At 36.2% G+C, this 22,956-nt stretch overlaps 1 protein-coding gene across 5 annotated transcripts in view; it reads right to left on the reverse strand.

The window, feature by feature from the left end:
• MAGI2 (membrane associated guanylate kinase, WW and PDZ domain containing 2) overlaps positions 1–22,956 on the reverse strand; it is a 1,357,364-nt gene that overhangs the window by 495,980 nt on the left and 838,428 nt on the right. For all 5 annotated transcript variants that reach the window (XM_043588690.1, XM_043588689.1, XM_043588693.1 and 2 more), the window contains exon 4: positions 1,911–2,123. In XM_043588690.1, the coding sequence (XP_043444625.1) occupies positions 1,911–2,123 (213 nt within the window). The remainder of the gene's footprint in view (positions 1–1,910; positions 2,124–22,956) is intronic.

Raw genomic sequence — 22,956 nt, forward strand, 5'->3', positions numbered from 1 at the left:
TATGTCTCTTCTCCCATAATGGGAAAGAAAAAGACAGTATAAGAGCCACTTGCTCAGCCAGGCCTACAGAACCACTGTAAGCATCTGTAAACATCTGTGACATCTACTGACTCTCCAGAAATCCTAGAGTTGGCCTGGGCAATTTTTTCCTATTGTCCTCAGGCTAAGAGGTCCAAGGACAGACCAGTTAGAACTGGTTAAGAAGAGTTCAAACTAACCCATTTTCTTTGTGTCTTTAAACACTGACTAGCCAGAAAAACAAAACAAAACAAAACCAAACAAAAAACAATTCCTCATGTTTAGGGTATAAATGGAAGGGAATGGTGCTTTCTAGATTCACTATGACCCCCAATTAATTTCTAGTTTACAAATCTGTGGGTCAAGAATGCTTCATTTGATTTACCCTATACAGAGTAGAAATAAATTAGAAACAAATGATTCAGGCCCAACCAAGGACAAATACTTTATGTTTTTAGCTATCAGGTGTTAACCATTAAGAAACTGTAACTGCACTTTGATCCCCAATTTCTGCTTCTTTTGTGATTATTGCTTCCACTTGGCTAAATCATTTTGTTTCTCATATCAAATATCAACTAAGGAAACTATGTACTATTAATTTAAATCTATTACATCATGAGAAGTAAATATTTTGACAAAGTTATTTCAGAATCAAAAAAGAAAAAATCTAATTGCTTGAAAATTATCTGATCATTTCATAGTAAAAAGGTTACATTATGTATCAATAGTGGTTTTTAGCATTTGTATCCAGAAATCAGTTATTGGTAGGATCAGAGCATGTTTTTCACCATTATATTAATGGAGGAGGTTGTTCTCCTCTGAGTAACCAAGATGAAACCACTTTTTACGGTTTTACGCCTTGATTAGCACAGATTAGATTTTGGTTTCCTTATGTTCAAGAAAGAACATTTTTACAGGTATTATGAACAAGGAAGGTAAAAAACAAGCTTATGAAACTTTGATAAAAATAATTGAGCATGGAAATTCAAATACTATGTCACTATAGAAACAGTACAGTGATAATTAAAAATACAGACATCAAAGTACCTTAGTTGTAGGTCATATATTATGAATAATATGTATGCAAGGTGCACGGGTTAACATTTTTTCAAGAGCTTTAACAGAGCTCTTAGATTTTCAATGCCTACTCACATGCTGTTATTAAAAAATAAATAACTAAGCTTAGAGGCTACAAGAATGCCATACTTTTGGTAACATTTAATTATGAATAATATAATGAAAAAATTCATTTTTAGAAATAAACTACTTAGCACTCTATTAGTAATAAGCACAAGAAAATAGCAAAGCCATACCTTGCACAAACACACTTTATATCTGCCTGACATTCTTTATATATATGATATGATAGATCATATATGAAAGAGATAACAAGTTTTCCTTGTTCAAGGGCAGGTGTCTTCACAAAGTCAATGTATAAAGATGTTTTCTCCACATTGTCAGATTAGATAGTAAGGGTAGAGGGAAAACTGTATGGACACACTATAGCTGTGGTTTGAGGACTGTATTCATTGAAGTTGTTAACTAAATCATATGACACAACCTCACACAGTTTACAGAACTGTGAGTATAGCAAGATTTCTAAGGATAGATTTTTAGCTAACATTAGTTAACAAAGAAAGACCCCAGAACTTTCCACAATCATATTCATGACTTGTAACATTTTCTAAGATGTAGAAACCATTCATGATATTGCCATTAATACTGTGTAAGTGAAACAAAGACTGAGGAACTTGAATGAATTGCTTGATAAGTCAAAATTAAAACAATAAAATGGATACAAGAATTATGTCCTTTCCATTTGATACCATAATCTTCTCTCTGAAGATAACTATAATCATAGGTATACATGTACATACATATAAATGACTAACCTGGTGTTACTACTCCATTTCCATTGACCACAGGCCTCTCTTCCTCTTCCTCCTCAGGAGGCTCTATACTTGCTTTCTCCATGTTGCTCACTGATTTATTCCTCTTCCGTTTTCCTTCAGCACTTGGAGTGGCTCCCGGAAGTATCTGGTCTGTCACATTTAATAATAATGGTGCTGGTTCTGCTGGAGGCTTCGGCGTGCCGTAGTAATTGTCTGCAAATGATACCAAAATATGGATTTAAATATTCTCCTACTGTATGCATAATTCATAAAGATTGGAAATTATATTGATAAATATGCATCCTGTTTCTTACATACATATGTATTTTACATGCATATGATTTTTTTATCCTTTCACATTTTTATATATACCTTTATTTATTGCTTCTATTGAATTAGGCTTTAATGCTTAAATAAGGGTACAGATTTATCTTCATTCTCACCTTTTGCCAAACCAAAATATAGTCATATGTATTCGTCTCATATGGCTCATAGCAATTTCTAAATTATTTTTAAAATTTGATAACCTTTTTAAAAATAATGTCTGAATAAGGGTGCAGGTGACTTTTTTTAAAGCAAATCTCACAACATTCTGGAAAGCAAAGCACATTGTGCCTTTCTCCAGCTTTCAGAGGGCTCTGGCTGTTGTCCTTGATGCATACAGCACAGCAGCCTGCCCAGAGTGGTATCTCCATGCCAGTTTAAAGGTTCACATGGCTACTGACAGTGGGCCTGCTGCCCTAATCATTCTTCAGATTACTACAGCTCTTTTTCCCATAGCTCCATGATTGGAGTGATGGAATATTTGTTTCTCCCATCAGTCTGTCAGACTTCTCAAAGAAGGAGACTAATTGTTATTTCTCTCTGTAATAACAGCCTGACACATAGTAGGCATAGAATAAATATTTAGTAAGTGAGTACCTTTATATATTTAAGGCAAATTATTTATAGTCTAAAATTTTGATCGGTAAAGAACATAATGGTGTTTTATAAAATCAGTGTTATACTTTTAGCATCATCTTCAAAACCCACATTGGTGTTTTCAGTTAATTGAATAATTTATGCACATATTTGCTACTCATTCATTAAAATCTTTATTTAGTACTGACTCTGCACCCAAACACTCCAATATATGTTTGAGAGAAAACAATGAATATAAAACAATCCTTGTCTTCCAGATGCTCAACAGTGTAGTGTGGAAGGAAGATAGGTGCATTTGACATCAAGCAGATAAGTATAACAGGAAATAGGACTAAGTACTGCAACCAAGGAGGCACAGAGGAAGAAGCACATCTCACTATCTGCAGAGGCCACTGAAGGCAACTGGGAAAACAGTGTTTTGCAAAAGAAACAAACTTTAACTAGAAGTCATGGGTTCTAGACTTGGCTTTTCTACATAACTACAATTCAAGGAAGTTACTTAACCTCACTAAGGCTCAATTTCTTCATCTATACATTGGAAACAGCACACTTGTTATACCTAAATTCTGGGTTGCAAATAACCAAAAACCAATTCTAGTTAGACTGAACATGACAAGGATGTGCTGAGAAGATATGGGATGATTAGTTGAAGGAAGAGGCTGAAAAATCTTGGGAAAAATGAGCAAAAGCAAAGGAATTCCGTCAAAACACCAAAGTTGCCTCTGCTAGTCCCCAACTCTGAAAGCCCACAGCTCCATTGCCATGGGCACTGCCCTTGGCTGCCACTCCCTCAGCTAGAATGAATCCCAATCTCTGCTCAGGAGCTCTGATTCGCTCATTTCCAGGAAAACTCTCAGGCTGGGTTGTCTCATTGGCTAAGCCTCAGCCAGAGGATGAGCTGACAGATTAGGGCAGGAGAATGGCTGTTCTCCTTTGATTTGGGGAGAGGGAGCTGGAGTCCCACCTTCCACCCATCTCATCGCAGGGCCCTCTCCAGGAAGGAATGGTCTTGGAGTGTTGGGTCAGCAGGAATGACCAATGTCTACTACACTTGCCCTCATCACTGGGTTGCTGTGAAGAAGAAGGATGTATGAAGAAGTGCTTCATAGGCTGTAAAATTGCAATAGTCTTAATGGCAGTGTAAATGTCCTGCTGGCACTAAGTGAATATTCCAAAGGCTAGCTGGAACACTAATGCTGTTGCTCATTTTCATGGATATTCACAGTTGTAAGAGAAATACAAGGGGAAAAAACATCATCATGTAAAGTGGTTCTTCTACATGTAAAACTTTTATACAGACGTCTGAAAAGTGGATGATAGACATTTTGCTAAAGGTTACTTTCTAATTTAATTTCGAGCATTTCAAATGAATCAGACCTTTGAATGTTCTTGCTGAATTCTGAGCAAACAAAAACTGCTAGTTACTTCTTAGCAGTCTATTAATTATTATTATATTTCAGCATCCCTAAGGGCTTGCACCATTCTCAGTACACTGCTATGCTTTCTATGGAATCTCAATACTTAACTCCTTATCTAATAAACATAAAGTGAAACTAATAAGTCACCCTACATGTCCCAATAAATAACATACTTTTAAGTAGTATTCTGAGACTTTAATGCTTTCAAATATATACAGTATTAAGAAAAATGGATCACGTTTCAGTGTTATTTTTCTTCCAACTTGTCTCTTACGGTTGAAATCTCCCTGAGGTAGAAACATAACCTTTTATTAATTAGAAATAAATTCATTGCTCAGGCTAAAAATAAATATTAAATAACAGATTCTGTTGAATTTATAGTGCTAAGTAATTACACCTATTGGCATGTGATGTGATTATAAATTATGCAGTAATATTCTATTTCTACAATTTGATTTATGAAAATAAGACTACAGATTAAATTTTAGATGTAAAACTGTATGAGTCATTAGTTAAAATGTTAAGATTATCTTCATTAGCAATAATAATAACAATTTAGAAGAGGCACAGAAATAACCCATATAGTTACTACACTTGAGACATATAATTTACAGAGAATATGCTATTATACCAAATCCAATGCATAGAACAAGGCAACCAGAAATACCTAAACTAAGTTGAAGAATTAATCAGGTAGTCAGGTAGCTAAGTCATTGGAACTCTGATAGAAGTCTATAGAAATCCATATACTAAGGGAAAATTGTGCCTGTTAGGTAAAATATCAACATGTTTTCAGAAGAAAATAAAAACCAAAACTGTTTTTAAATACAATTTGGAAAGTGTCCCGTTAAGAATGAAATGCCTCTATGGTACAGTGCCAACGTTTAGAGAATCTAAAATCTCAAAATACAGTAACACTATGGTGTAGTGTTTAATGGCACAGATCATGCAGAAATACATCTGTCTTTGAATCCTTGTGTCCCCTAAACTGGTTACTTCTTTACATCCTTAAATTTCTTTAAACCAGGAACATAGGGCTGTAAGATGACTATAGTCAAAACAGCAACTACAGTAACAATTATTAACATCACCACCACCACCACCACCACCACGTAATTTACTGAGCTGGATACTGTAATGGACATTTAACCTATGTACTCTTGGATCAAATGAGGACTAGAATACCTCTTACTCCATAGTGCTGTTTAAGGATTAATGATAACGAAGGAATGTATAATGTGACTGGATCAGAACAGGTCTCCATATATGGTGGCTACTTTGGTTATTTATCACAAAACAGTATGAAATCATTCTGTCTCTACACTTAAAAGAAAATGGGAGGCCCCAGAAATTAATCTATTTACCAATATTATACATGAAGCCAGTGGAAAACCTGTATCTGTTTGTCTTAGGACCTCATCTCTTCAAAATACTACATTGCCTCTCAAGAGGGGGTGGGGGGAAAAGTGTGATGAAATTTGCATTTCTGCCCTGAACTGACAGCAAGAGAAATTCATTCAAACCCACAACCAATAGGCACAAATGTATCACTTTCAAAAGGGAAAGGTGATAATTGCTACTAAATAATAAAGCTGGAGCAGTTTAGGTGATTTTTTTCTCTCCTTGCTTCCAAAAATGTGCATATGTGTGTATGCACGTGTGCACGCATGTGTGTGTTTTGGGGGGATGAGGTGGGATATTATAGGCTTTTCTAGTACGCTTTTAACTGAATACATCTTGTAAAGAATGACATATTTATTAGCAGTTTCATGTAAATTTAATATAAAGTTGTATTTTTTAATTGAATATGATGACAAAATCAAATGATATGTAAAATTGCTCACTTAGTTCTATTATAATGATGATCATCTATACATTACATAGTCTTAATTTAATCAATGCCTGGGGTAAAAAAGACAATTTTTTGAGGAATTTGATTTATTCCTCAGCTTTTTAAGTACTTAAAATAATGATTTTCCCCATAAAGTTATAGTTATAAAAGAGTGAAACAGGGTTGATGCACCTATTTATTGTTTTTTTTTGAGATTTTATTTTTTTATTTTTAATATAATTTATTGTCAGATTGGTTTCCATACAACACCCAGTGCTCATCCCAACAAGTGCCCTCCTCAATGCCCGTCACCCACTTTCCTCTCTTCCCCACTCCCCATCAACCCTGTTTGTTCTCAGTATTTAAGAGTCTCTTATGATTTGACCCCCTCTCTCTCTCTGTACCTTTTTTTTCCCCTTCCCCTCCCCCACGGTCTTGTGTTAAGTTTCTCAAGATGCACATATGAGTGAAAACATATGGTATTTGTCTTTCTCTGACTGACTTATTTCACTTAGCATAATGCCCTCCAATTCCATCCATGTTGCTGTAAATGGCCAGATTTCATTCTTTCTCATCACCAAGTAGTATTCCATTGTATGTATAAACCACATCTTCTTTATCCATTCATCAGTTGATGGACCTTTAGGCTCTTTCCATGATTTGGCTGTTGTTGAAAATGCTGCTATAAACATTGGGGTACATGTGCCCCTATGAATGCACCTATTTCTGATATAATAAACACAGAAAAGCTTTCTAGAAATCTGAATGAAAAGAATAGTCTATAAAATATCAATAATTGCTTTTATAATGAAAAAATAAATGCCCACTTACAATGGAAGCTTTACTAATTTCTTGTGAAGGAAGAGGGACTAAAACAGATTACATCATTATGAACTAAACTTGCCTAGAGGCTGCTTTGAAAATTACACACCTTATTAAAATTATAATTTAAGAAAGAGAGAGAGCACGACTGTGGGAAAGGGGCAGAACAAGAGAGAGAGAGAATCCTAGGCAGGCTCCACGCTCAGCATGGAACCCTATGTGGGGCTTGACTCCACAACTCTGGGATCATGACCCAAGCCAAAATCAAGAGTTGGCTGTTCAACCTACTGAGCCATCCAAATGTCCCCCATTACCCACTTTTATGCAGACCCATTCCTAAGTCTTCCAAAAGAGACAAAAATAGCTTTCTAAATAACTTTTCATGTAGTTCACTTGAAGACTATTATGGAATTATCTCTCTTCTTATTAGACCAAATAATCTTTTCAAAACATCTTAATCTTTTAAAAATGTTTTTGTCTTCTTTCTGACCTTTCCCAGGTGTTTGTTTATTTGTCTTTCCACACTGATTTTAATGGTGAAGTCAAGGAGTCAAAAGAAATAGGAGACTACTTCAATGAATTATAAACTATTCTCTTTTCTGTACCCTAGTCTCTATTGAAAAAGAATAGACACCACAATAGTATTTTCTAAGATGTACCATATCCTTTATGCCTTTAAGTTCTGACACTATGATAAAAAGTAGGCATTATACTAAATGCCTACTATACTATACTAATACTATACTATACTATACTATACTATACTATACTATACTATACTATATTATACTAATACTAATACTAATACTATACCAATTTTATGTATGAGGAAATGTAATAGTCCAAACCGAAATACTTTGAAATACTTTTACTTATTTCCAACATGTTTTCCCTTTAAATAAGATCAATTGTCATGATGAAAACATGTGATTTATTATGTAGTGCATTTGGCTTTTTAAGTAGTATTTTCAGATGCTAACTCTGTCGTTTCAGTCCATTGGGTGTATAATGATAGCATGTGTAGAGTTTACATCAAATGGTCATAGTTCATTCTATATGGCACCCAAGTGGAGCTGGATTTTAGAAAGATAATATTCTTGTCTTCAAGATACCTCACAGATTAAAGTCTTGACCCTCATTTCCCCCCAATATTCTCAGTGCTTTTATTCCCATTTTGGTAACCAGAAAGAATCAATTTCAGATAATGGTTTAGTAGAGAAGAGATGACTGCCTATGGGTCTCTGGGGCATGTACACAACACAGCCCATCACTGAGATCCCCAGAGAGCCTGAGAATCTGTCCTTGTGTTGGAAACAATGTGTGACAAAATTTAAGAGGTTGGACATCTCATCATTTGTGTCTTACAGTTTTATAAAGAGAGCAAATAGTTTGATACTTGGCCTCCTTAATGGCACTTGAAAAATCTGACTCTTGACGTTAAACAGAAATAAGAAATTCAGAGTTCCAGATCTACTTGCAACTAATCATGTTAGAAAACCTGCAATGGGGCGCCTGGGTGGCGCAGTCGGTTAAGCGTCCGACTTCAGCCAGGTCACGATCTCGCGGTCCGTGAGTTCGAGCCCCGCGTCGGGCTCTGGGCTGATGGCTCGGAGCCTGGAGCCTGTTTCCAATTCTGTGTCTCCCTCTCTCTCTGCCCCTCCCCCGTTCATGCTCTGTCTCTCTCTGTCCCAAGAATAAATAAAAAACGTTGAAAAAAAAAAAAAAAAGAAAACCTGCAAGATCATAAGTAAACAATTATTTTTATCCACATCAGAGGTTTAGATTTTTATTAATATAAACAAATCATAAAAGGATTCTAAATTCAAATTTTAAGATATGCTCAACTTACTACCCAAGGGATATTAATAAGTTAAAATTAGTATCAAAAACCATCATAACTTGTCAGCCATGGCAAGAATCACAGTCATATGGCTAGAGTTTGTATTTTAGAAATTATGTAAATACAAAACAAAGTTAGTAAATGCAATATAGACAATATTCTATTTTTCTAAAATTGCACTTCCTACCAGAAAACAAGACTCAGAGTCTTGCTTTAGAATAGTTTTTGCCAACTGGTTTTTGAAGTTATTTTTGTAAGCAGTTCTGATACTTAAATTTAGTCTCCCACAAAAAGGTATCATTTCCTCATCATGTCATCTGTAGCTAGTCGCCTCGAACCAAGATGCAAAAACTCTGGCCCCAATAGATAATGTCTTTTTCCCTTGTGGAGGAAAGTATTAAGCTCACATATGCCAGAGATATGACAACACCCAAAATGACATTTTGTCACTATACCTGCACTGAACAGTAATTGTTGAATTTTTTTGAAAATTCAATGTTAAGTGTGACTTTCAAAATGTGCATAGTGGTGGGGTGCTTGGGTGGCTCAGTCGGTTAGGCATCCGACTTCAGCCGAGGTCATGATCTCACAGTTCGTGAGTTCAAGCCCCACGTCGGCCTCTGTGCTGACAGCTCAGAGCCTGGAGCCTGCTTCAGATTCTGTGTCTCCCTCTATCTCTGCCCCTATCCTGCTGCACTCTGTCTCTCTGTCTCCCCAAAATAAATAAATATTAAGAAAAATTCAAAATGTGCATAGTGGTGCAAACAGTGTGAAAGTTTCTGTGTTTTCATATGCCAAATTGAATTGTTTTGCAACAAAATCCACCTAAGAATTTCAGGTTTATTTTAAATTACATAAACATTGGTTTTTACATTACTATCCCTAATGACAAACACTGAATTTTTACTGTCTTCAATTGTCCATCAGTGTTTTTCAGAAATCATAAATCATGTCAATGATTTAATCTAACATTTTCTGAAATGTGTTTGCAAGTTTTCAATAGGTTCCTTCTGGTCATTCTGACCAAATTTTCATATATTCATGTTAGCTAGTGTGGACAGGCACAAGGCAAATCTTTGCTAAATGTAGCTGTCCACAGACTGGGTAGGGTAGGTGGTTCACTTATTTAAAGGGAGTCAGTAACCCCTCTCTTTAGTGACTCCTCCCTTGAGGCATTATTCGAAAGAGTTCAGAACATTTCTCTCCTGTGCAAATAGCATAAACAAACAGAAATTATTCAAGGAAATCTTTAAGAGAACAGAAGGAAGTTACACACAATTATTCAATATCAAATATACATCTATTTCCAAAGTAAAGCATTTGAACATTTATAATTCTAGCAACACCAAAAAATGCACAAGCCCTATTCACAAGCATATCATATTTAAAAAATATTAAATCCCTTAGAGCAGCACTGCCTAGTAAAAATGTAATGTGAGCCACAAATACAAGCTACACATGCAATTTAAATTTTTCTACTTATCCATACTTCATTAAAAAAGGAAAAAAGAAAGATGAAAGTTATTGTAATAATATATTTTGCTTTGTCCAATATATCAAAAATATTATCATTTCAGTATATGATCAATATAAAGAGTTATGAATGTAACAATTTACTTTCTTTCTTACTACGTCTTCAAAACCCAGTGTATAATTTACACTTACAGCACCTCTTGCTTTGGACAAATCCCATTTCAAGTGCTGATTAGCCATATCTGAATAGTGGCTACTAGACTGGACAGCATAGCCTTAGACAATCCATTTTATAAAATAACATTTTAGGTTACCATATTATCACCTGAGTCATTTTTCTCATATGTCATAAAGTGAAAACTGAATAAACACCAAAAACATAATAACAATTTCAGGTGACATTGGGTCAATATTTCTCTTGTTCAGTTGCTTTGCTACACATGTGGATGGAGTACATGTAAAATACTATTAATCACCAAACAGATGTACATTTCCTAGCAGAGCTCTTTCACCCTGCTTCTCAATCATCAATTTATCTTGTCCTACCTTGAAAAATCCACATTGGCTTTATTACCAAGTTAAAGGTTAAAAGGAAAAAAGAATAAATGTTTCATGTGAATAATGTAAATGTGAACTTGCAGGAGGATCCTTCTTATGTTCAAATTCTCTTTACAATCAGTCTCAACTCATAAAGGAATTGTCGACTCATGGTAATGATGTAAAAATGGATACATTATTCATATTTGTTGTCCTCTCTCTTGTTATCTCTTTAGTAGCACACTCTCATTTTGAGGATCCATAGCTCTTATTACCCAGTGCCTCACTTTGCTTTCATTTAGGCTCCTACTTTCATACCTCATGCTTATAAAAATTCCAATTTTCTTTTTCCTCTATACAGTAGATGTGTCCCATTTCCAGTTTCTCTTGGGTCTTGCTAAGTGACTGGGTTTTAACACTCTAATAGACTAATTTTAAAATATTATTATTATTTTTTTTATTTTTATTTTTGAGAGAGAGAGAGTGTGAGAGAGAGAGGGAGCACATGAGCAGGGGAGGGGCAGAGACATAGGGAGACTGAGAATCCAAAGCAGGTTCTACACTTTCAGTGAAGAGTCCAGTGTGGGGCTTGAACCCACCAGCCATGAAATCATGGCTGAGCGAGCTGAAGTCAGATGTTTAACTGAGCCAGTCAGGTGCCCCCACTCTAATAAACTATTTTAAACTAAGATGCTGGTAACTAAAACTGCTTTACTACATCCCATATAATACTTATATTTTACCAGTATTTAAAACTCTAATCTAAAAGGTTAATCATGAAATTTGGGCTATAACTGGTCAATTCAGTGGTGGAACATATTTTCATAAGTGCCTTACATGCTATGAAACCACAAAAGAAGTGTTTTCCAGGGCACCTGGGTGGCTCAGTCAGTTGAACGTCTGACTCTTGATTTTGGCTCAGGTCATGATCCCTCTGTGGTGGGATCCAGCTCTGTACATGGCTCTGTGCTGAACGTGGAGACTGCTTAGGATTCTCTCTCTCTCCCTAGGTCCCTCTCCTCCACTCACGTGAGCTCTCTTTCTCTCTCTCTCTCAAATTAAAAAAAAAATAAAAAATAAAGTAAGTGTTTTCCTGGGTAGTCAAGGCACTCAGTGTGGTAAAGATGATGACCTTTGGAGAACCTAAGTAAAATCTCAAAGCAAAGATTTTTGGAAAACAACACTGAGGGGAAAAAATTATATTATATTTCCAGTTAGTAATAATTTAACATGTCTACCTTTTTGAGTGGAAACCATTTTCAATTGTGTTATTAATTGCAATTAATTGTTGAAGTTTCTAGAGTGTCTAGTGAGCTCAATGCTTAAGAGACAGTCCCTTCACGGCTTAGTAAATAAAAAAAGCATAAGTAAAAATTTGATAAATTTTTAAATGGGCGTCTGTACAAAGCTCAGTGGATGCCTGAGATAGACCTCTTGATTAAATTTACTTTTTCAAAATTGAGCAAGAAAACTGAAACTTTCAAGGACAATATTTTTCTCACACAACATTTATGGCTTGTCATATAACTTCTTTCTCTCAATGGTGCTATTAACTGTGATACTATAAGATTACTAAGAAATTAAGAAACCTCCAAGACTTTCTTTTGTCACTGTCTTACAAATACAATACCTAGGGAAATTCTGATTAATTTTAATTTGATTGTTGGTTAATGACTAAAGAGATTAGCTAAATTTTCTAATCCTTGGTTGCTAATAAAAGTCAGAAAAACAGTATGAAAGAATTTTACTTCTGCTTGTAGAATTTGTCTGCTGGGTTTTTCCAAGGTTGGCAGAGTGGAAAGAAGTCTGCACACAGTAGAGGATCTGGGTTCTAACTGAGGTTCTACTACTAACCCCCTACAAAACCTTGGATTAGGCATTAAACTCTTCTGAACCTTAGTTTTCTCACTTGTGAAATGACAGAATTGGGTCATAGTTCTGAAGTACTCACCTCCAAAATTCTGCAATGAAAACTTTTAAAGGATCTAATGACACGTTATATTTCTTTGCCATTGTATCAGAAAGTCCTAAATTGAAAATAGAGAATGATAATAAAATGTAGCTAATAGTTTTAATTACCTGAGAGCCTGGACCCATTTGATTTCTTGACATAAATGTGGAGAACTGTCATTTTAGTCTCTTTTTATATTTATTTGTGCATTCCCTTTTGGGAAGGTGGCTGTGGTTGCAGAGTATTTCTATTTTTGTTCCAAGCCTTTCATTTGCATCCATACCCATTTGGTGAATTAGATAGTTGCTAAGTACACGACCACAGGATGTGAACTATGATTACTTTGTGGAAGGCCAAAGATGAAGCATTTCAACTTTGTATTTTAGTCCATGTAACGCTTTAAATTTTTCTGTCTTTTAAAAGAGTCAGCGTTTTTAACGTGGTCATCTTCTGTGAGACATTTACAAACATAAATCCTAAGTGTTAGAGTATGGTTAAAGTTAGCAGATGTAATTTAGATATAAATAGAACAAATTTCTCAGCCAGGAGAACAATGAACAACCCAAAAGGCTAAAGAAAGTAAGAGTCTTTGGTATCTAACCATAAAGGCTTTGTACAATAACACAGATTTTTTTTCCTCTAAATCGATATACACACAACCTATGAAAATCAACCTTATCGCAAAGAAAACTATCAGAACTACTGGTGCTTTATATTCCAAATGCCAGAAACCAACCATCAATTCTTAAATATGTATGTTTTATTGAGGTACACCTCTTCCAGTCCTCAAACTTTTACATTATAATGTTGCCTATCACATCATCCTTCTCACTTTCTGGTAAATTATGAAAGTACCAGAAATAAGCATTTAGTGTAGAAAAGTTGTTGCATTAATGAACAAAAAAAATAGAGGGAGAAATATAAGTCAAAAAAAGTTCAGAAAAGAAGTGGAAAGAAAGGAAGAAAAAGACAGAGTAAGAGGGAGAGGAAAAGGTAGAAAATGAGGATGAAGAGGAGTAGATTTGGGAGGCGGAGGTGGAGGACTGTGATGTCACTTCCCATGAAGTTGTAGAGTTCTAAAATGATTCTTGAGGTGACATTCTGGCCCAAAGTCATGCATATGTGGCCATCCATCATCACCTAATAGCTGCTAACATACTAAGCAACATTGTCCAATATGGTAGCCACTTGCTACATCTGGCCATTGTGAACTTGGAATGTGGCTGGTTTGCTTTGAGATGTGCTATAGTGTAAAATCCAATTTTGGATTTTAGCTAATTTTGAAGACTGTGCAAAAAAAAAAAATAAGCAAACAAACATACCAGTAATCATTTTTATATTAATTACATGTCAAAATGATAATGTTTACATTGCATAATGCTGCAGTCTCTAGTCTAGTTCTAAAAAAAAAAAAACAGGACTTAATAAATAGTCAATTACTAGTGGCAGATAATGATATCCAGAACTAGTAAGAGTGGGTGAAGGTGAGGGTGAAAGCCAGGACAGTAATAGGCACTTGATGGACAAGAGGCTCAATCAGGAAGAGGGTTCAAGGATCACCACAGGGTGAGATTTTTATCAGCTAACCAAGCCAATGAGAGCTGAGTGGTGGGCAGAGGGAGAGGTTATCATATATCCAATTGTTTCATCATTCATTCAGCAAATATTACTGAGACCCTTCTATGTGCTAGACATGGATTATCTCAAGGCACAATGGTGAACAAAACAAGCAAGTCCTCTTTGAAGCTTGCCTTCTATTGGGGAGACATTAATCAAATAATTAAGCAAACACAAAATTACAAACAAGGGCTATAAAGGTCAAGTAGTGGTATTTTTAAGAACTCTGAGAAGAGTTCAAATTAGGACAGTTAATTTGTGGAATTACGATTGAACACTCAGTCCTCTTTTTCCACCTAGGCCAAAATATTTCTGGATCAATACAGATCTTTAGAAAATGTAAGCGGCTTTTCTAAACAAGAAGAAATAAAATTTCTCCATCATTCCCAATACTTGTCCCAAGGACTTCTCTGAAGGTCAAATGGCTGAAATATATGGAAGGTGATTTACATGTGAATGCATGTGTGTGTGTGTGTGTGTGTGTGTGTGTATGCGCACGGGCATGTGTGTTTTGTCCCAAAATGAATCAAGTTGCTTAAAAAAGTTAATTGCAAAATTTCAGCTAAGTTAGCCAAAAAGTTCCCTCTTTCTCAATTTGACTCAGGACATAATTTATGTCGTAAAATACTTCTAATATTCCACAAATCAAAGGCTATGTGGTTTGAAATTTAAAGCTTGTTTTTTGATGATGTGAAATGGATTGAAGATGGAGATGATGGCACGTTCAACATGATGACTGACCATCTCCCGCATTGGTACCGCAGAAATATGATCTTTGTTTCTAGACTGATTACCAGTGTGGACAGGTCATTCCCTCCTCCTGACTGCGAGGATGAAGGTGGAGTCAGCGAGAGGACATCTTTGCCCTGGCATTGAAGTCTATACTGAGATTGGAAAGGTAAGTAGAATCAAATAAAGGCTCAAGGGGTACAGGAACAAAGAGTATCCCAGGCTGAAGAAATAAATTTGCAAAACCTTGACTCTGGAGGAGGAACAGTTCTTACAACTAAAAGGGGAACAGTGTGGCTGGAGCCAACAACAGGGGGAGCCCTTCAGTCAGAGATCATATGGAGCCTAAAAAGCTCTGTTAAGGAACTGGATTAATTTTCAAAACGCAAAGGGAAGCACTGCAGGGTTTTTTTTTTTTAATTTTTTTTTCAATGTTTATTTATTTTTGGGACAGAGAGAGACAGAGCATGAACAGGGGAGGGGCAGAGAGAGAGGGAGACACAGAATCGGAAACAGGCTCCAGGCTCTGAGCCATCAGCCCAGAGCCTGACGCGGGGCTCGAACTCACGGACCGCGAGATCGTGACCTGGCTGAAGTCGGAGGCTTAACCGACTGCGCCACCCAGGCGCCCCAACTGCAGGTTTTAACACACATTCAAATTTGTTTTTAAAATGGATTGCTAGGTCGCAGCAAGTAGAATGGACTAGAAGCAGCAAGAGGGATAGTCTTGAACGTAATCAGGGATGTGTTGCAGGGGTTCAATGATGGTAATGGACACCTGGGAGGTGATGGACATGGGGACAAGGAGACTCAGGTTTCAGAGAAAGAAAACAAAAAAAACAGAATAATGTTTGGGCAGGAATTCACATTAGCCACCTGCTTGAAGGCTTGAAGCCTTTTCATGGTGACCTCCCCTCCTTTCTCTCTGAAATAAGAAATATTGGACAGAACTTCCAAATTTTCTCCAGATACTCAGGATTCCTTTCAGAGATGCTGTGAATTGGCATGACCAAAGTGCAATATAAACTTTTTAAAATATTACAGAATCCTATACATCTTTATTTTCCTTTTTATAAGTCTTCATAGACATTCAGGCGCTGATTGGTGTTCCTATCAGAGTTTGGTTATAACTCTTGTTAGAGCTGTTATGTTTATGGTAATTATTTATTTAATGTCTGCATAGCACTAAATTTTGGCTTGTTAAAAGAAGCTATTTATCATTGAGCTTTGTTTTCCCAGCATCTACAATAGCACTGACACCTAGTCAATACTGAGTAAATGAATTTGTACACTGACAGAGCACCCACATTCTGTAAAGAAGATGCAGCCCTTGTTCTTTCTTGATTTGGGATCTTGCAGGAACTGCAAATTCTCAGGCCCCACCCCCACACATCCTAATCTCTGGGCTTGGGTCACTGCAGCTCATTCTGATGCACTTTAACCACAGCTTTTCCTCAAAAACCACTGCATTTGCCTCAAGGGGAGATAGACCAATCAAATGAGGTTTATTTTGAAAGTCAAGCCAGCATAAGAAGGATTCAAGTAGCCTATTTTAGGATCTCTCATCATTCTTTTTTCCAAATAATCTTTATAAAAAGCTTCAGGATAATGTACATGTTTTTGGTGTTAAAATTCTGGGGAACCTGGCTGGCTCAGTTGAGACAGCATGCAACTCTTGATCTCAGGGTTGTGTGTTTGAGCCCCACATTGAGTGTAGAGATTATTTAAAGAAATATAAAAATTCTAATATGCAAACCAGTCAATGTTAGGGGTCAGCAAATTCCTCTCTCTCTTGGTAAAGAGCAAGAGAGCAAATATTTTAGGGTTTTCAGGCATATGGTCTCTGTCATAACTACTCAGTTTTGCTGTTGTAATGTGTAAGCAGTCACAGATAGCAAATAAATGAATGGGTGTGGCTGGGCTCCAATAAAACAGTGTTCATGGATACGAAAATTAGAATTTTGTGTGATTTTCATGTGACACAAAATACTATGCTCCTTTTGATTTTTTTATGGTACCTAAAATATAGAAATCATTCTTACCTTGTGGACAGTACAAAAATAGGTGTTAGAGTAGATTTGGCCCACAGGACATGGATTGCCACCCTATGGTCTGTGTAATAATCAATTATTGGCATAATCTTCCAGGCCTACATTTCCACTCATTTAGTGATCATTTAATATGTGCCCAGCAAATAAGCAATACAGATAAAGTGCTTGTCTATGAGGAACTTAAGAGTCCAGAGGAGAAAAGATATTAAAATTAACCAAATTAAGAGATAAATAAAGGACCTGACAGAGTACTGTAAGAAACAGTCATAGAGAAATCTACTTCAAGCAGGGTAGTAACAAAGGTCTATCTGAGGAGGTATCTGTTTAAAATTGAGACCAGAAGAATGAAAATTTCTTTATTTTGTGAAAAGCCAGGAAAAGAGAGTTAATAGGCCAAAAAATAGCAGGTCACTAGGACAGGAAGGGATTACTGCATGTCTGGATTGGTAAATTAACACTGAGTTAACATCTTGGAAATAACAGGTAAGGAAGAGAAGCATAGGATTCAACTGGAAACACAAGCAGGAAGCAAATCATACAGGATCTTGTGAGCTAAGTCAAAGGATTTGGGAAAAGTTTTCCCAAGGGGAATCATGGTGTTACTTAAGGAAAGGCTATTCATTGTTGTTGCTATGTGGAAATAGATTTGAAGGGGAGTAAGAGAGATGGGAGATGGTTGGAAGACTGGAGGAAGAATGTGTGTGAGTGTGTGCATGTGTGTGTGTGTGTGTGTGTGTGTGTGTGTGTGACACATACACATCAGATATTATTAAAACTGAAATACTTATAGCAGAAATAAAATGATTTCTCAAGCCCAAACTGATAAGCTTAAATTGCAGAATTTAACAAAACATTCCATACTAAAGAATCTATCTGGGCAGTATTTTGGAAGTCAATGGAGTGGGAGTTGATCTAAATACAAAACCAAATCTTCTAGGAAGAGGATAGAAAGCTTCATTCAACATTTTCCAACAGCTAAAGAGTGATATTGTTTATATGAATGCAGATAAGAAAAGGAACTCTGAATAAATAGGCAGGTAGGCCTCATGAATGAATAAGCTTTGATAGTTTACTGGTATTCAATCCAGCTCAGTAATGACATTTTTTTTTCTATTACCAGAGGCATTTATCTAATAACACAACCCTATTAGTAGATCTGTCTAAATTGATATTGAAAGGACAATTAAATCTGGCACTCAGGCTACAGCCACTACTCCATGTGGTAGGTTGGAAGGTATTGAACGTCATTTTTTTTTTAAAGGTATACTGTTAACATTGGGGGCATTAACGCTAATTAGAGTAATGACTTCATTCAGCAATTTCCTTTTTTATGAGGCCATTTGAATCAGGCTCTCTCCTCCATATGAAAGGGCAAATCCTTATTAATTTAGACGATTACCTCATAGGAATGAATACTAAATGAAAACAATACCACAGGCCCAGGCTACCATTTCTTCCTCATTACTCCATGTCACAATTATAGTGGTAACAAGATGAGAACATTTAAAATTTGTCTTCTACAGTGATTCACACACAGGTCTCCAGTAATCTTCCCCAACAATCTCCTTATATTCAGAAAAGAAAGCTAATTTCATGTTTGGAAGTTCCATTTTAAAAAAAATGAGTGCTGATGAAAAATATGGAACTATGGGCTTTTTTAGTTCATATCTTTATTTAGAAATACTAGAATCCATTGCCACCAACTAAGGTAAATAATCACTCATGTAAGTATTGAGTTTTGTATTAATCAATTGAAGCATCGCTTAGAAATTAAAAAAGTAACCCAAATCAAATTTTTCCATCACTCTCTTAATTTACATCATGAGCAACCAATAGCCTATGTGTAACTATGAGCTTCAAGAAACAATTGCTGTGCTTTGAGCTGGAGGCAGCATGTTGAAATTCATGAATTACAACTCTTCCGACAAGAGTCTTTGATGGCTCCAGGGACTGGAAATAGAATATGAAACTTTCACCCAAAGGTCATTGGCTCCAATTTGGCCTAAACTGGTAGTGACTAAAAGTTATTATCGATAGACAGGTGTTCAGCAAGTGCTACAAAATGAATCAGTGGTTTAAGCGTAATTTCTAAAAGACAGGTTTCTATGTCAGGAACTCATGATTACCTCATGCCCTAAGGTGGATAGTTTTAGACAGGAGTCAAGACATTGACTGAAAGGAGATAGTCCACCACCTTCTAGCCTTTACAAACCGTCTTTTTAGATGGGGATAGCCAACAGTTTTTGGGCAACTGGCAAGAATGTTACTTGATGTTGTTGTTGTTGTTGTTGTTGTTGTTTTTAATTTGGAAGGTAGAGATATACATTGATATCTAACTACAATCTCTCCAAAAATCCTTGTTTATGTTTAAACAAAATATCACAGTTTTTAGTGGGGAATGCTAAAAAAGATTTTATTAAAGGCAATTTTATACTCTTGCCACCTAGAGAGTGATGTGCAGATCAGCAGCGTCAGCATCACCTAGTTTATTAGAATTGCAAACTTTCAAGCCCACTCCAGACACACTGAATCAGAATCTGCATTTTAACAAGATCTTCAGGTAATTCAGATGCACAATAAAGTTTGAAGAATACAGTATGTCTAGAGGACACATTGTACAGCTGCTCAGTGAACACAAAGTGCACTCAATAAACATGTTGATGAAAATAAAGACCTGAATACTGTGTCTGTATGTTAATTTCAAAATCTAGTATCCTCTGCTGTTTGTATTACTTATGTTGCCACTTATAAAATTGCCTGCTTAGGGGCACCTGGATGGCTCAGTTGGTTGAGTATCCGACTTCAGCTTGAGTCACTGTCTCGCAGTTTGTTGGTTCGAGCCCCACGTGGGGCTTTGTGCAGCTACAGCTGGGAACCTGGACCCTGCTTCTGATTCTGTGTCTCCCTCTCTCTCTGACACACCCCCACTAGCACTCTGTCTCTGTCTCTGTCTCTCTCAAAAATAAATAAGCATTTAAAAATTTAAAAAAGTAAAATAAAATAAAATTGCCTGCTTACTTAGTCTTTTAGCATCCCCATTAGACTTTAAGCTCCTAGAAGGCAGGGATTCAACCAGACATTCATTTTTATTCCAATTTATGTTTTATCAGTTGAATAATGAAATTATAGGTCTTCATTACCTTACATAAAATTAAGTCATGCTAAATAATCCTATTCTCATGCAACACTAATTTAAACAGATTCTGTTTACCTGAGAGACCTGAGGAGCTATCACGATGTCCAGGATCATTAACCAGTAGTAAATTGCTAAACCACTATTTAATGACATTAATGGTTGAATACGTGGTAAGGTATTTTGTCCACTCTGCTAAACTTGTAGCAACTGCCAAATTAAATACTCAGACCAATTTTTAAAATGGCTTTGTGTAGAACATATTGCTATTTAATACATTTCATTAAATTTAGCCAACATGAGACTGATTAACAGGGAAATATTAAAATTTGGATTATTATTTTATTTGCATGAATGTTTATAGTCACTATCTCCCAAAGGAAAATCTAAAACACATTAACTTTATGGTACTAATAAATCATTTAGCCTGAAGTTCAGCTGCTCCCTAAGATCTGAGGCTTCTATTCTAAGAATAGACAAAAAAAAATTAGTACAGTATTGCATTTTCCCCAATATACCTTTTATTGCTCTTTTAAAATTGCCCAAACAAAAAGTTCATATACTTGGGTACCCAATGTTTTCAAAAGTGGCTCTCAAGTTAGCTAGACATGTCAGCCAGGCAAGGTCCCTAAATTCTCTGAGCCCATATTTCAATATTTGTTTGTTTAAGAAAATGGTGAAACCAACTTTATAAAACTATTTGGAGCATTTAATAAAATTAACATGAACAAGTTTTTTGGCATATAAGTGCTTCAGGGATGTTTGCTACTCATTTTGGTTACTACTTCTACTGCTATTACTGCTACTTCCATTACTTTTTCTATTATGACTTCCTCCCTCCCCCTCCCCGTCTTCCTCCCCCTCCTCCCCCTCCTTCTCCTCTTCCAAATGCTGCTGGTACTACAACTTCAATATTTGTTTTGAGATCACTGGGTTTTTTAAATGATTGAACATATAAGATCCACTCCTACACAGTTCACCAGGTAACATCAAAACATAATGCCCCAAATTAAAGAAAAACTTAAATATATTTAAGTCTGCAGGTATAATTATCTTTTCTAGAAATGCTAAAGATTCTCAATTATGGCTTAATCTGATCTTGGCCTTTCTTTAGGCTTGGGAAATTAACATTTGATTGTGCTGATTAGGATACTGTCAACAGCTGTGGCCCCCTACACGCTTCTCCTTATAGAAAAGAATGATCTTTTTATTATGTGAGTTGTGACAGCCTCATCTTTCCTTCTACCTAGGAGCAGTATGACCTAGGATGCAGAGCATGAGCATGACCCATAGACTCAGACAATAATGGGTTAAAATCTGGGCTCTGCCACATGGTAGCTGTGCAACCGTGACCATGTTCTAACATTTATTAAACATATAGAGATAATAAGAGCACCTTCCACATAGAGTTGTGAGGATAAATAAAAATCTGCATGTTTTCTTTGCATAGTGGTCCACATTGTGCAGTGGCCACTGCCATTGTTAAGTAACTGATAAGGGTTATTTTTATTGCCTAGACCTGAAATATTAAAAGACTGGGGGACAGAGTTTCTGCCCAGTGGTCAGACTCACTTAATTATATCCTCAGTAGAGGACACCTCTCAATGGCCTAATTTTAGGAACTAGGGAACCAAGATTTCCTCAAACTTTCAGGCTTTCTTTTTTCCTACCTCTAGGATTAGGTTCACTGAGAACCTGGCTAATATTATGCCCTTTAACTTGCCCTAGATCATGGTAACCTACTGACCTTCTAATTCCATTCTTAAGCTCATTGTTTTTGCCTTCAGAATTGGACGGGGTCTTGACCAACCATGTAGTCCAAACTCTCATTTCAGATGTTTCAGTTATGTCTGCTTATCCAGTGCTCATTCAGCTTCTGTTTCTAACACTTCCAATGTTGGCAATTCCACCATATAATTAAGCAACCCATTCCATTTCTGGATAGCTCTTGTTTGGAGACATTTCTTACTACTGCTGAACAGAAATCTTTGTTCCCTATTACATAAAACTAATAATACTGATTTTGGCTTTTGGAACAGAATAGAATAAGTTTAAAGTCTCTTCCAAATGATGGAGCTCCAGTTATTTCAAAATTGCTGTCATATTTTATTCTTAAAATACAGTGTTGAACAGAACTGGACATGGTGCTGGAGATATTGTTTTATCAGCAATGAAAACAGGACTACTACTTTCTTCTCTGATTTAGATGTTATCCAATTATTAAATAAAACTTGAATGACTATCTTGGGCTGGATAAAAATAATTAACTTTTGGTCCAACTTGTAAGATAAGATGGCCGAGAAAAGTATAATGTGTTTCAAAATTTACGTGCCCTTTTACTATCCATGGATTTTTTCCCCAAGTTTATTTTATTTATTAGAGAGACAGACACAGTGCAAGTTGGGGAATGGCAGACAGAGAGGGAGAGAGAGAATCCCAAACAGGCTCCGCACTGCCAGTGGAGATCCCCACGTGGGGCTCAAACCCACAAATCCACAAGATCATGACTGAACCAAAACCAAGATTCGAACACTTAACCAATTGAGCTACCCAGGTGCCCTTCTATGCATGGACTTTTTAAGCACCAACTAATTAAAGGGAAATGTTTCTCCTCTCATTTTCTATAAGTGGTTGCTAACAACTTTTAAAATTATTTTATTAGCATCTTGTCCTACAAAAGTATTCTCCTTTTAGAGGCCCAGTTTGACAGGGTTTATTGGTAA

The sequence above is a fragment of the Prionailurus bengalensis genome, chromosome A2 (genome assembly GCF_016509475.1).
Source record: "Prionailurus bengalensis isolate Pbe53 chromosome A2, Fcat_Pben_1.1_paternal_pri, whole genome shotgun sequence".
NCBI classification, from domain to species: domain Eukaryota; kingdom Metazoa; phylum Chordata; class Mammalia; order Carnivora; family Felidae; genus Prionailurus; species Prionailurus bengalensis.